Raw genomic sequence first — 12,764 nt, forward strand, 5'->3', positions numbered from 1 at the left:
TGAAAGGGCCCTCCCCTCCTTATCACAGACAGAAAAGGCAAAGCCGCGGTCTGATGGCCCCACAGTGGCCCACTCGGGTTCTGTTTGGCTGAACTGTTCGCTTAATTCCAAGCCAGGTGGATAATTTTAGCCCAGCACTGTGAGGACGGGGACTGCGGGTGGCCAAGCTGCTGCTACAGCCCCTTGGGTCTGCTCCTGGCCTCTCGGAGCATCCCCTGGGGGGAAATGGGGCTGGGGGAAGCCACCAAGCCACCCCGTGGTGGGGACGGAGGGACGAGCGCACTACCATCACCCCGTTCCCCTCCCAAAACCCCAAAGCTCAGAGTGCTCGGTTGTGCTGATCGAATCCCTCTCGCCACGTGCCGCTCTCCTCCAGCCTCACTCTCCCAGCGCCTCCATCACCCCACAGTTACTAACTGTGGTTGCGGGCACTGCACCAGGGCAGAGGGATCCAGGGGGTCCCGGGGCCGCTTTTTCTTCTCCATCACCAGTCCCCAGGCGATGGACAAGAAAAATACGGTTGGGTTCGTGGCGAGCCTGGCACCGGCAGCAGGGCAGCACGGACCCGGCCCTGCCACACCAGCACCTTGCAGCCTCTCGGAGGCTCCTGCCCCAACTTCTGCTTCCACTTCTGGAACCTCATTTGGCCAGTTTTGTGCGTGGAGATGCGAAGCGAGCCGCTGCAGGCCCACCTGAAATACCGGAGGTTGCGAGCAAAAATAACTGTGAATGATCTGCTCGTTTGGAGCACAGCTGATCAACGCCAAGTCGGCGTGAGGCTCTGCAGCTAGCCAAAAAAAAAAAAACAACAAAAAACACAAAAACCAACCCCAGAACCCCAAACAAGCCCTTTAAAAGGAAATATTTTGCTACCACGCCGCCACCTCAGCTCCCGGCTGATTCACACGGACGCTGCTCGGGGGCTGCCGTTGCGCAGGATCCGTCCCCACCACTGCAGCAGCACAGGGACGGGCACCACGAGCCCGGGGGGGCGCTGCCGGAGCCGCACGGAGACGTCGGGGAGACGCGGGGCCGGCGTGGTGAGCTTATTCATGATCCGTGCTCCTCCTGGCTGAGAGGCTCCAAAAATAGAGGTGGCAGCGAGCCGAGGAGCTGGGCGCTGGGAGGAAACGTGAGTCACGGTGGTGTGGATTTGAGCCCCCCACCGTGGGTTGCTGGTGAGTCCCTGGTTCTGGGGGACATCTCGGAGCCGTGCTGCCCGCTGTCAGGAGGTGATGGGTGAGTGGCACCCAAAGCCTGACGGCTGCAGAAGGCCCTGCCTGGGACAAGCTGCATGAGCCAAGCAAGGAAACCTGTCCTGAGTGGGGAAAAATCCAGCCCCTGCCACATGGGATGCTTGGGATGTTCCAGGAGGGCCACAGCTCATGGCAGGTGGGGAGAGGTGACCCCGTGTGACACAAGAAGCCATGCAGGGACAAAGGAAAAGGGAGAGGAGAGCTGCATCCCCATCCCATCCCATTCCCAGTGGAAGCAGCCCCCAGGCATCCCCAAACTGCCAGGCTCTGACCGCGTTCCCTCCAGCCTCAGCCTGTGGGGAGGATTTTGGCACGGGACAGAGGAGGGCTGGAGGCTGTTGGCACCTCTGATGTATTTACATCAACACAGGTTTTAACATTTTTCCACGACAAGGTACAAACCCCAGCATTTTGGGGCTGAAAAACGGGTGGTTTGTCAGCTTTGGGGATGGGGCAGCTGACCAGGATTTTGGGGCGCAATGATGAGACCCAGGGATGAGGGAGCACCCCTGGCACCGCGCCCTCCCCTGCCTGAACGCCTCGCTCCAGGCTCCACGGGCATCCTGAGTTACCATGGAGACTGCTGCAGCCCGGCCTCGGAGGGAGAGGACACGGGAGATGATGGGGTGAGGATGGGAGATGGGGCAAGGACTAAGGAACAGGAGATGGGGTGAGGCCGGGAGATGGGGTGAGGACTGGAGATGCAGGCAGGGGGCTGTTGGTGGCCTCCATCCTGCAGACGTGGCTCTTGGAGCCCAGCTTTAAGCCCTCTGCAACACCCCAGGGGCTTAAAGGCACCCCCAACACGTCTGCAACACGCGTAAGATGGCTTTTGGCTGTGTTGTAGCCCTGAAGGTACCACATGGGAAGGATTAAAGGCTGCAGATGAGACACGAGGGCGGCTGTGCCCCCGCGGAAGGTGCTGAGCAGCCGGGAGCTCCCCAGTGGCCTCCCGCTGTGCTTCACGGGGCACGAGGACTCCCAAGGGAGGAGGGCTCTGGGTTTGAACTTGCACCAGCCGCATGCAGACCCCTTGGAACAGCCCCCCCCGAGCTGCCCGGTGCCCGCAGAGCAGCGGGCACAGCCCCAGGGCAGGGACGAGCCGGCCGCCCTCCGGCACACGGGCACTGGCAGTGCCTTTGGCTCGCGGCCACGCCAGCGCCAGGCTCCTGCGTGACCCAGTTCCAGCAGCTGAAAGAGCCTGGAGCTGGTATTGCTGCCCGAGCCATCCGCTGCTTCAAACGCTTTAATTACCCACATCTGAGTCATCCCCGGCCCTGCTTTATCAAAGCTTGCAGCCTCGCAGACAAATCGCCCTTTGTGCTCCTCCAGCCCCTTGGCCACGGGGAATTGCCAAGTGCCAATTAATCAGCAGCTCCCGCTGCGACAGGGCCCCAGGGAGAGGAGATCAAGAGGGGACACTGCCTGCCCGCTGTGGCGGTGCTGGTCCCAGCCCCAGGGATGGGGACGGGGACAAAGACGCTCCCCGCAGCACAGCCCGAGCAGGACACGGTGCTGCTGTCACACCACAAACACAGGGACCAGCCCAAGCCTCCCCTCGCTGCAGAGCCAGGCAGGGCAGGGGGTCTGCGGCCACAGGAACCCACGGGGTGACCCATGGGCTCTGCCCCTCTCCCCGTTCTGCCCCGTAAATCCAATGGTGGTGATTCACCAGGGGAGGCTTAGACCTCCAGCACCCGGCCCCGAGGTCGTGGGGGGCGCAGGGCTGTGGCTGTGCTGCCCCCAGGACCACAAACGTCCCCGTGCTTCCTCCGCTGCCCGCAGGAGCAGGTGCAGCAGAAGGGAGGATGCAGGCAGCGAGCGAAGGCAGTGTCATGCCCGGCACGCCTCCGGGGCCACATCTGCTGATAATGAAATGTGAAGCCAGTAGCAAGGGCAACCTAAAATAGCAAGATGCTGCTGCAAGCAGCGGAGCCCTGGCACGGCCGCACAGCTGCTCCCAGTCCACCTCTGGAGCTGGTTGTGGGCCTCCGGAGCTGAAACTGGGACCCAACTCCTCAGCTGTGCTCATGCCGCCCACGGGGAGGGCAGCAAGTCCCCGCACGCTGTCTGAGTAGTGATGGGAGACATCCCGGGTGCTCCGCGGGGCTCCCGTGCATAGGGCTGGAGCAGAAACTATTTATTTGGGAGAATAAAAGTAAATGCTAAATGAAAAGAAGTCATTCTGGTCCAAATCAAATCCACCCATTTGTTTTAGGGGGTTGTTCCAGTTCCAGGTGCCACGTGTTTTCAATCCTGTTTCGCTCAGCTGAATTAGGATGGAGAGGGGACACCAAAGGGAAATACCTGCGAGTTTTGTTCCGATGTTATTCATTTGAATATGGGCTCTTCCTTGTCATTTCGCTTCAGGGGGGCAGAAGAATCGGTTTGGTCACTTTGCCAAGCCCCCAGGCAGCTGCCAAACCTGCACGTGGTGGCTGAGAAGAGGTCAGCTGCTCCCTACCCTGAGGCACCCGCAGATTGTGGGGAGGTGACAGCAGGGCTGGGGCACACCGGGGAACCAGGAGACGGGCACAGGGCGCTGCATTCCCGTCTTCCTCATCGCAGGCCCCTAAGGAGTTAACACCAAATGCCACCTACTGTATTTTCTCTCTCCTCCATTGAGGCAGCTCTGCCACTGGCAGCAGAACAATGCTAAATTCTGATTAGCTCTGGTTTTCCAGCAAGAGGGGAGGCACGAGAGGGTGGGGAATTAATACTATTCTGCATAATTTTTAATCTAAATTCCATTTCTTTTCTTTTCTTTCTCTAGGAAGCAAACAATCTAGGGGGTTTTGTACTCAATTTCTTGCTTTCATAATCTAAATGAATTGTTTGCAAGTAGGAGCCAGCTGCAAAGCTGGCAATCTCAGATCAAATCTGCCTTTCTCCTAGTTCTAGCAGTCATTAATTTGCTCCTCAGCGCTGATTAGCTAATCCTGGCTGCCTTGTGGCAGTTTGCAGGAAAACACCGGGCGAGCTGCGGCTCCGTTTGCCGGAGCTGACGGCGGGGCGACGGGATTGAATCCTGCAGGGCCCACGGTGCTCCAGGAGAGGAGTGGGGAGCTCTGGGAGGAAAGGCTGGTGAGGTTATTTATGGAATCCTGGCATTTGGGAAATATCAGAGGATGATGCTTTCCCCTGCTCTGCGCAGGGCGTGCTAGTTCGTTACACCGAGACTAATTAGCTGGGCTTTAAAATTGGGATTGAAGACAGGGCTGCAGCGTCTCTCAGAAATCCCCAGGTGCTGCCCCATTTCTGCCGGCGTGCCTACGGGATGCGGCAGTGCCATGGGTGGGAAACCGAGGCACAGTCCTGGGGTGTTTGCAGCCGGGGGCTCACAAAGAGCAAGCCTCCACGGTGGGGCTCTCTGGAAGGGGGTGAGGTACCGGGTGATTGCTGTGCCAGGCCCTGGTTTGTTACTTGGCCTAACACTGTTGCAGTCCCACGTGCTGCTGGGGTGTCCCCAGACGGGACACGGCCTCCCTGGGCTGAGTGCTACCGGTCACAGGAGCGTCACCTCCTGACGTGTGAGTCCCCCAGGCTCAGGGAAGGGGGCTGTGCAGCTCCCTGTGATCCCATTTCTCACAGTTTTTTTTCAGATCAAATTCCCCAAGTGCAGGGGGAGGATCCTTTTAATTTTCGTTTGTTTCAAGGCTGTACGTGGCTAATGAACACGACAGAAGTGTGCCTGGAGTGCAGCAAAATGGCCTACTTAGCTGCAGGAGCAGAGCAGGCTTTTTGGTCACGCTGAGCCCCGGGGGCTCAGGGCACGTGGTTTCTGGAGCTCCTCTTGAGGAGACACGCAGTGGTGTTCTGTGTGAGGGATGGCTGCAGGGAGGACTTGCTCCACGCTCTTGTGGAGGGAAAGGCTCTGCGTGGGACTGGCTCACCCTGCCAGCAGCAGCCAGAGGTGGCCGGCCAGCCAGCTGCATGCCACACTGCATTAACACCACCTGGAGGTGACACGGGGACGGTTGGTGCCACAACTGCGACATCTGTACCAGGTGCACGTGTTAAGTCCACCTCAACAGGGCAGGTGGGAACAAGAGGCCTGCTGGGCTGAGAAATCTTCCCCAAAGGAGCTGAATTTGCCCCGAAGGTCCCCAGAAGACTGACAGTCCTCACCTTAAAGCCAGCCACCTTGCCAGACAGCTCACCAAAAGGATTCAGCAGAGGAGGAGCAGCACTAGATCAGTTTGCTGGGGTGAGAGGAACACGGGGCAGGGCTGAGCACCCACGGGTGGGCAATGAGCTGGGGCTGGGCAGAGATGGTAACAGGGCTGCCAGAGCAGAGACAGCTTTCAGTTGTCTTTAATTGGCTCTACCTGGTGTACTCAGCTCTCCAGGGATCCAACCTTCCCTCCACCTATTTCCACGTTACTTACTGTGGTTTTGTCTTTGGTTCAAAGACCACAGTAGCAGCAGAGCATGGAGTCTTGTCTCTTGGGCCTGAGGAAGATGGGAATCTCCAGGTGCCCGAGAGAGAGCCAGCAGCGAACCTCTGCCTCTGTGCTTGCCTCCTGATCTTTTTCCCAGCAAGCTGAACACTCCAAACCTTGCTCCACAAACGCAAGCAGATTGCCTGAGAATGCACTCCACTAGAAAACACAGCTATGGTTCAGCAAGATTTGTTCCTGGGCACTGATCCTTCCTCCCACCAATCTCATTTATCTTACTGATGCTAATACCATGCTTCAGACTTTGTTTTAATGACAAACAAATCTTAGTACTCTCGGAGGCTGGGAGCCCCCTTGGTGTCTGTCTACAGAGATACCCACCACAACGGCATCCACCCCCGTGCTGCTTGGCGGCACTGACCATCTCGGCTAGCGGTCCTGGGATTCGATGCGGTGGATGCTGTCAGACGTCAGGGAGTCAAAAAGGCAACAGAGCAGCTCTTTAGCCTGAGGAGAAAAGGAAGAGGGTGTTGGGGGCAAGCTGTGATTTCTGTGCATCACAAAGAAACTTCTTTTCAGAGGTAGGTTTCCTGCGCATGACGCAGGCAGCCAGCACAGTGAGGGTATTTACCAGGTAGCGGTGTTGTGGATTGGATTAATCCCTGCACAGAGGTAACTATGAGCATCCCATAGCAGGAAAAATCTGCTACTTGTTACAATTGTTTGGCCATTCTCAAGATTTTCAAGGAACTGAAAACGAATATCACGTGAAGTGCCAAGTGGGACTCCCCACTCCAAATCTGACTCCCTCCCCCTGTCTGCTTCTGCCTCACCTTCCCAAATCTCACCCCTGGAAGCACAGAAAGTCCCGAGTTGGCAGGGACCCACAAGGATCATTGAGACTGATGCCTGCCACCAAACAGAACCACCCAAAAACCAGACCCGATGCGTGACAGTGCTGTCCAAATGCTCCTTGAGCTCCTTCAGGCTCAGTTCCCTGACCATGTTCCTGGGCAGCCTGTCCCAGTGCCCAACCACCCTCTGGGTGCAGAACCTTTCCCTAACCCCCATCCTGACCCTCCCCTGTCCCAGCTCCATGCCGTCCCCTTGGGTCCTGTCGTTGTTCCCAGAGAGCAGAGCTCAGCGCCTGCCCCTCTGCTCCCCTCGTGAGGGAGCTGCAGGCCGCCATGAGGCCTCCCCTCAGCCTGCTCTGCTCTGGGCCGAACAAACCCAGGGTCCTCAGTGCTCCTCATACATCTTCCCCTCCAGACCCTTCACAACTCTTTGTAGCCCTCCTTTGAATGATTTGTAATAGTTTAATGTCCTTTTTTTACTGTGGTGCCCGACCCTGCACGCAGTGCTCGAGGTGAGGCCGCAGCAGGCAGAGCGGAGCAGGACGAGCACTCCCTGAGCGGTGCAGTGCCAGCCTCGGAGCACCCCAGGACATGGTCGGCCCTCCTGGCTGCCAGGGCACGCTGCTGGCTCAGGCTCAACCTGCTATCAACCAAAACCCCCAGATCCCTCTCTGCAGAACTGCTCTCCAGCCTCTCGTCCCGCAGTCTGTACGTACAGCCAGGGTTGCCCCTTCCCAGGTGCAGAATCCGACACTTGCTCTTGTTAAACTTCATGCTCTTTGGCACAGTGGTTTCATAAATAAGGTGGCCAGCTTAGCAGCAAGACCTTTGTGACCTGCCTGTCATTCTGATTGTGCTGATGAACATGCCATGCCATGCTGGCAGCCCACCCCATGCAGCCCCTGGATCCTCCTCCTGCCACTACTCTGCCTCTCCTCAAAGCTGCTTTTAGGACTCTTACAGGACAGCAGCCCTCCTGCTGAAGGGCTCAGGATTGTGCCCAGGATGTGTTTTGCCTGTGTTGCTCTGCTCCACTCCCAGCTTTTGGCTGTGTCTGAAGGGAGGGAGGTGCTGGAGCAGCCATCGTAGCTGCTGACATCTGCTTGAGGCTCCAGGCAAAGCAGAGGGATTAGCACTCCCTGTCAGCAGAGGCTCAGAGCTGCTGCTGAGGAATGAGCAGAGACCCTGCTGTCTCCTCTTCTGACCTGCTAATGGTGGCAGGTCAGTGACGTGCTGCACCACCGCTGAGGGACAGCCACCCTGGCCTCATGGCCCTGTCCCAGCTGCAGTACAGGGAGCTGCACGCAAGGAGAAACTCTGCCAAGCCACAGAACATCTGAGTCCTGAGGTATCGTAATGCTGTTTGAACACAGCACTCCTTGACTGCTCTATTTTCTGGAGAGATTCCAGCCCTGTCCAGGTGTGGGGACATCCAAGACCATGTCACAGAGACCCACTGGAAATTCCAGCCCCTAACGGTGACACCAACAAAAAGTGGCGCTATCACTTCCAGATATGAGCTGGTCTGTGTGTGGTGAGATAAGCTTGTGTGGGGAGCAGGCATCTGCAGGGTCACTGCATGAGGATAAAGCACTTCCAAAGCGTGAATTCATCTGTTCCTAAGGTCAATGTTTCAAATAGGGCAGATGAAACGTGCAATAAAAATGCTTGCTTCTCTCAGCAGCTACAGAAGGGGGCAAGACAACTAGCCCAGACATAGGTTTCAGCACTGATACAGTAAGCATTTGGAAATCTGAATTCTCATCCCATTGCCTAGTCCCAAGTCACACAGGGAGCAAGTATAAAATTCCTTTTCAATTCCATGGCTTGACTCCACCAGTGAACAATACAGCTGTGCTGAAACCATGAGGATTTGAAATCCATGTTCACTTAACCCTCTTGAACTTTGCCTGATATCATGTTGATGATCATTAGCTTTGACCTGGAAAGCCTAGCTGACATTTCATAAACTCATTAGCACGAGATCAGAGGATCAAACATGGTTTCTAGGGACATCCTTTGAGTTACAATCATTCCCCAGTGAGCTTGCTCCTCAGATCTTGCTCTGTGATTTCTAAACCCACCCTGAACTATGGAGCAAAAGGCCCCTTTGAAAATAAACACCCCTTGCTGCTGTGCTTCTTGCAACCCACGCTGAGAAGTGCTGCAGCCACCACTGTCCCAGGGCTAGACTTGTGGTCTAAGCTCTGAACTGCTGTGAATAGCCCCTGCTTCCAGCAATGCCAGAGGGATTTGATTCAGCGGCCCAGACTGCTAAAAGCAGGGAAAAGGGCTGAGCGTATTTGCTTTTTATCTTATCTATCACAGAAAGTACTATAAACCTCGTGCTGATAGGCTGATTCTCCGTGGCCGTGAAGCAGAAAGGATTTTGTGTCAGCCAGAGATATGCAATGTCCTTTTCAAAGCAAATCAGAAGCCAGCCTGGCCTGGCTGCCCTGTCACATTACTTGGCAACAGACGGGCACGCTGGCAGCAGCACGCGCTGTGCTATGACAGCCTTGCAGCTATCGCAGAGTTGTGCAGGCAGACCTTCCAGGCACTGCAGCACACACAATCCCAGCTAAACCCCGGGAGAAGCTCGCTGCACTTTAGAGAAAGCTGCTGAAAACAGCAGCTGTGAGACTTTGGGGAAGTTTGGGGTAGTCTTGCTTGTGTTACAGGCAGGAACACAGACTTCAAAGAGGGCTCTGTGTCTTTTCAGGTTCAATCCTTGGAGCACTGGTACTGAAGGCAGCAGCTCTGCAACATTATGTGAAGTTACAAACACATCTAACTCTCTTAGATGAGACCAAAAGGGATCCACAGGAGAGGCTTGCCTACTTGCTACCCTTTCTCATTCTCCCAAATTCTTTCTATACCTCCTAGTCCCAACCCTTCAGGCACTGCCTTCTTTGTTTCATACTAAACTTTGATGATTACAGACAGAATTTTAAAGATATTTGTTTGGTTTATTTCCATTAAGTGCTCAAATGTCTTTAAAAACTGGGAACTTAGTGCTTCCTTTCTCGGGGTGAGCTACTGAGAGAAGACTCAGCCAGCCCATCCCTGGAATGGCTAATGGTTTAGTTTTGCATTTTCCATTTGGATTTGGGCTTCTGAAACATGACTTCTAGAACATAGGACACGCGACAGCACGGCAGTAGGGCTGAAGGAACCTTTTCTGTCTTATTTTTGATGAAATATCACAGAAATCTTACAAAGTGTTGATTCTTCATTAAAAAAAAAAGTAACTGAAAACTGAAAAAGTCTACAGAAAATACTGAATCTTTATCAAAATCTCCAAATATTTTGATTCAAAGTAGTGCTACCGGTGTAATGTGGAAGCCAGTTTAACAGGCTTTTGGTCCTACCTGCCATCATGCACTGAGCTCTCAGTATAAGCCAAGGCTTGGGGCTGTCATGAAGCAACATTTACATCTCACACAAGTTGAAATTTTCTTTTAAAATTCAATCAATTTGGACAAGTTTCATTCACCACAGGAGCACAAAATAACATATATTTGTATTATAAACTTCTCTACTTGCCTGTTTCTCATTTTGAGGATAAAGGAGATGCTGTGCAGTGTCCAGCAGCGACTGCTTCTGCCAACAGACACTGGGGGTAAAGAAAAAGAGAAGGCAGTGTTACTTCGCCATCTAAGCTGTCAGAGACTGCTGATGACCTAGCTTTAAGGAGAGCTATGCTGAGTGCCAGCAGCTCTGGCCATGTGCATCTGTTACTGAACTTCTTTACACAGATAAATCCTGGGTTTTACAAAGCTTTGTATAAATGGATTTGGATTCTTAAAATATAAGCCTCCAAACAAACAGTAATGACCTGTTGCATAATGGGGTCTCTAGGGCAGTGGGAAATGCACACACATCTAGATGTTTAAGATCTCTGCAAGGGCCTTTTTCTCAACTAACAAAATCTGCATGTTTTTCCAAAAACCTAGGACTTTCTAACCCGCCTTTGACAACAGCTCTGCTTCACTAGCCCTTGTTTTGCTTTGGTCTCCCTCAAGCTACATGAGTTGACCACAAGACATAGGCAAGAGAGATTTAAAGGCAAGATACAAATTTTAAAATTGCCTTTTTAACTAACTCCGTGCACAGGCAGAGTCTTCAGCTTCTAGAACCACTCCCTGCCCCCATATCCAGGTATTGTGCTTGGCAACAGTTCTCCCTTCAGTGGTTTTCAACAGCTCCAGGATTTTACATCTCATGTGTTCATCTTTTGATTTCTACACCTCCTTTCCCTCCAAAGCCTCCAGAGATGAGCTTCCTATAGGGATAACATCACTCCCTGCTAACAGCAATTAACATTTGGTAAGAATGTTTCATCAGACAGAATAACACCCAGCTAAGTTCCTTAACACTTGGCGTTTGTTCTGATTGCACTGCATTATCTAGAAAGGGGAAGGTAGAGGGTCTAGTCTGCACTCTGATTTTCTTCCAGTACTGCTACGTTTTCTGTGAGCTTTGGTCAAACTCTGCTTGCTGAGTTCCACACGTTAACTAGATGAATTTCTAAAGACCCTACACAACATAGTGAGGTCCTAACAACCTTAGGAGCACCTCAAAGTACTTTTTACAAGCTCAAATAACCATGCAGGAGTAGTTCCTAGCGTGGTCACTATAAAATATGTATCACTTATTACAGAACTAAATCTAGTTTGTCACGCATAAAAAGCAGAGCACGCCTTTCTTCTAGTAGCTGCTTTGAATCTACTTGTAAATTCTTCCCTCGGCCACCCTGCAGCTAGGAAGTCTGGCTTTAAAAACAAGTTATGACAGGGTAAATTCAAACGTTATATATATTGGAGATCTGGGCAACTGGATGCTAACAGAACAAGAAAGATGTCTCACATTATTTTTCTTTGTGTGTGTGTCACTTCCTTCTCTTGATTCTCCCCCATCCCAGTCCCCACTACTCCTGGGCTGTGCTTCAGCTTCCCCTCACCTCTTCCAAATGCTTACTTCACTCTGCCCTGTGAATTACCCTTGGCACCCTCCCAGATTCCTACTTTGGCTCTGTTCTTTGCAGCCAGCCAATCTCACGGGCTGCTTTTGTGCCCCCACCTGCATACATTTTGTCCCCTTCTCTGTTCTTCCTGCCCTTTGGATCTGAAATAATCCATTTATAGACATCCAGAGAACAGAGTGCACAGGGTGGGCACTGCAGCTGAACACTAACCACTGCACAGTTATAAGGATCTGTGTTTGTCTTTAAGGCAGCTGCTCTGCACAGCACATCCTCCAGTGACTGAATGTCTCCTTGATGTGCCACAGATAGAGCCGGCTTAGGAAAGTTTTAATATGCTCTGAACTGAGAGCAGTTACACTGGCAGAGCCTGCATTGTTCCTCCCAATACCTGACTCCTCCTTCTTATCACAGCCCATCTCTGACATCATGTCCAGGCTTTCATACAGATGGCAATGTTTTCCCTGTGGCACAGAGCCTAAGTGATGTGGCTCAGCTGTGAATCAGCTCCCAGGGCCACAAAACAATCTCTTACACCCTGGTGCTTCAGCAGTGCAGCTGAAATGCAGGCCAGAGCCCGTGTAGGTAGTGGAATCCCGGCCTGCTGCAGTAAGGGTGAGATAAATACACAGCGATCTGTTCGGTGCAAGAGCGGTCACATGGCTCCTGCTGATGGAGCCATAAGTGTAATTAACCTCAGATGTTATTTTGAAATGTTTATAAACTAGGCAATGAAGATGCCTTAGCATGAAGTGTCCTTATGAGACACTAGCTCAGACTGGCTGTGTTTTCAAAGATACTTGCAAAGTTGATTTTAAACAGTATGATAGCTTATGGTGGAGGAAGCTTACCTGTTGGCTGAAGCTGATCTACCCAAGGATCAATGCCTCTCCACCTCCCCATCCTCAGGCAACACTTTGCTGCCCCTCCCTTCCACATGCATCATTGATCAGGAAGAAAAGTATTATTCTTGTAGAGCAAGTTTTAAGTGGCTGTAGGATCACCAGTTCTGGCACAGGGGCTAAAGGCAGAGCAGATCCTGCCATTTGGGAGTGCCACTGTGATTTACGCACATGTGTTTTGCAGTTTGGCAAGGAAGTTTATGTACTGTACAGGCAGCCATACAGGACGAGGGACACAGCTGAGACTGGCCATGTTCACATCTATTCCTCCCCACTTCCCTCTCAGCCCCTGGGCTCACTGTGAATGGCAGTGAGAAGCCACTGTGATGTCTGATCTGTGGGGGCTGCCTCCAGACTGGCAATCTTAA

At 53.0% G+C, this 12,764-nt stretch overlaps 1 protein-coding gene across 8 annotated transcripts in view; it reads right to left on the reverse strand.

The window, feature by feature from the left end:
• Positions 1–12,764, reverse strand: part of DNAAF8 (dynein axonemal assembly factor 8) — a 103,761-nt gene that overhangs the window by 980 nt on the left and 90,017 nt on the right. For all 8 annotated transcript variants that reach the window (XR_011803498.1, XM_072023718.1, XM_072023717.1 and 5 more), the window contains 2 exons: positions 10,057–10,126; positions 6,038–6,163 (listed from right to left, as the gene is read on the reverse strand). Coding sequence is in view for 7 of the 8 variants with exons in the window: in XM_072023718.1 (XP_071879819.1) it covers positions 6,086–6,163; positions 10,057–10,126 (148 nt within the window). In the remaining variant the exon portion in view is untranslated. The remainder of the gene's footprint in view (positions 1–6,037; positions 6,164–10,056; positions 10,127–12,764) is intronic.

This window comes from Anas platyrhynchos, chromosome 15, assembly GCF_047663525.1.
Source record: "Anas platyrhynchos isolate ZD024472 breed Pekin duck chromosome 15, IASCAAS_PekinDuck_T2T, whole genome shotgun sequence".
NCBI classification, from domain to species: domain Eukaryota; kingdom Metazoa; phylum Chordata; class Aves; order Anseriformes; family Anatidae; genus Anas; species Anas platyrhynchos.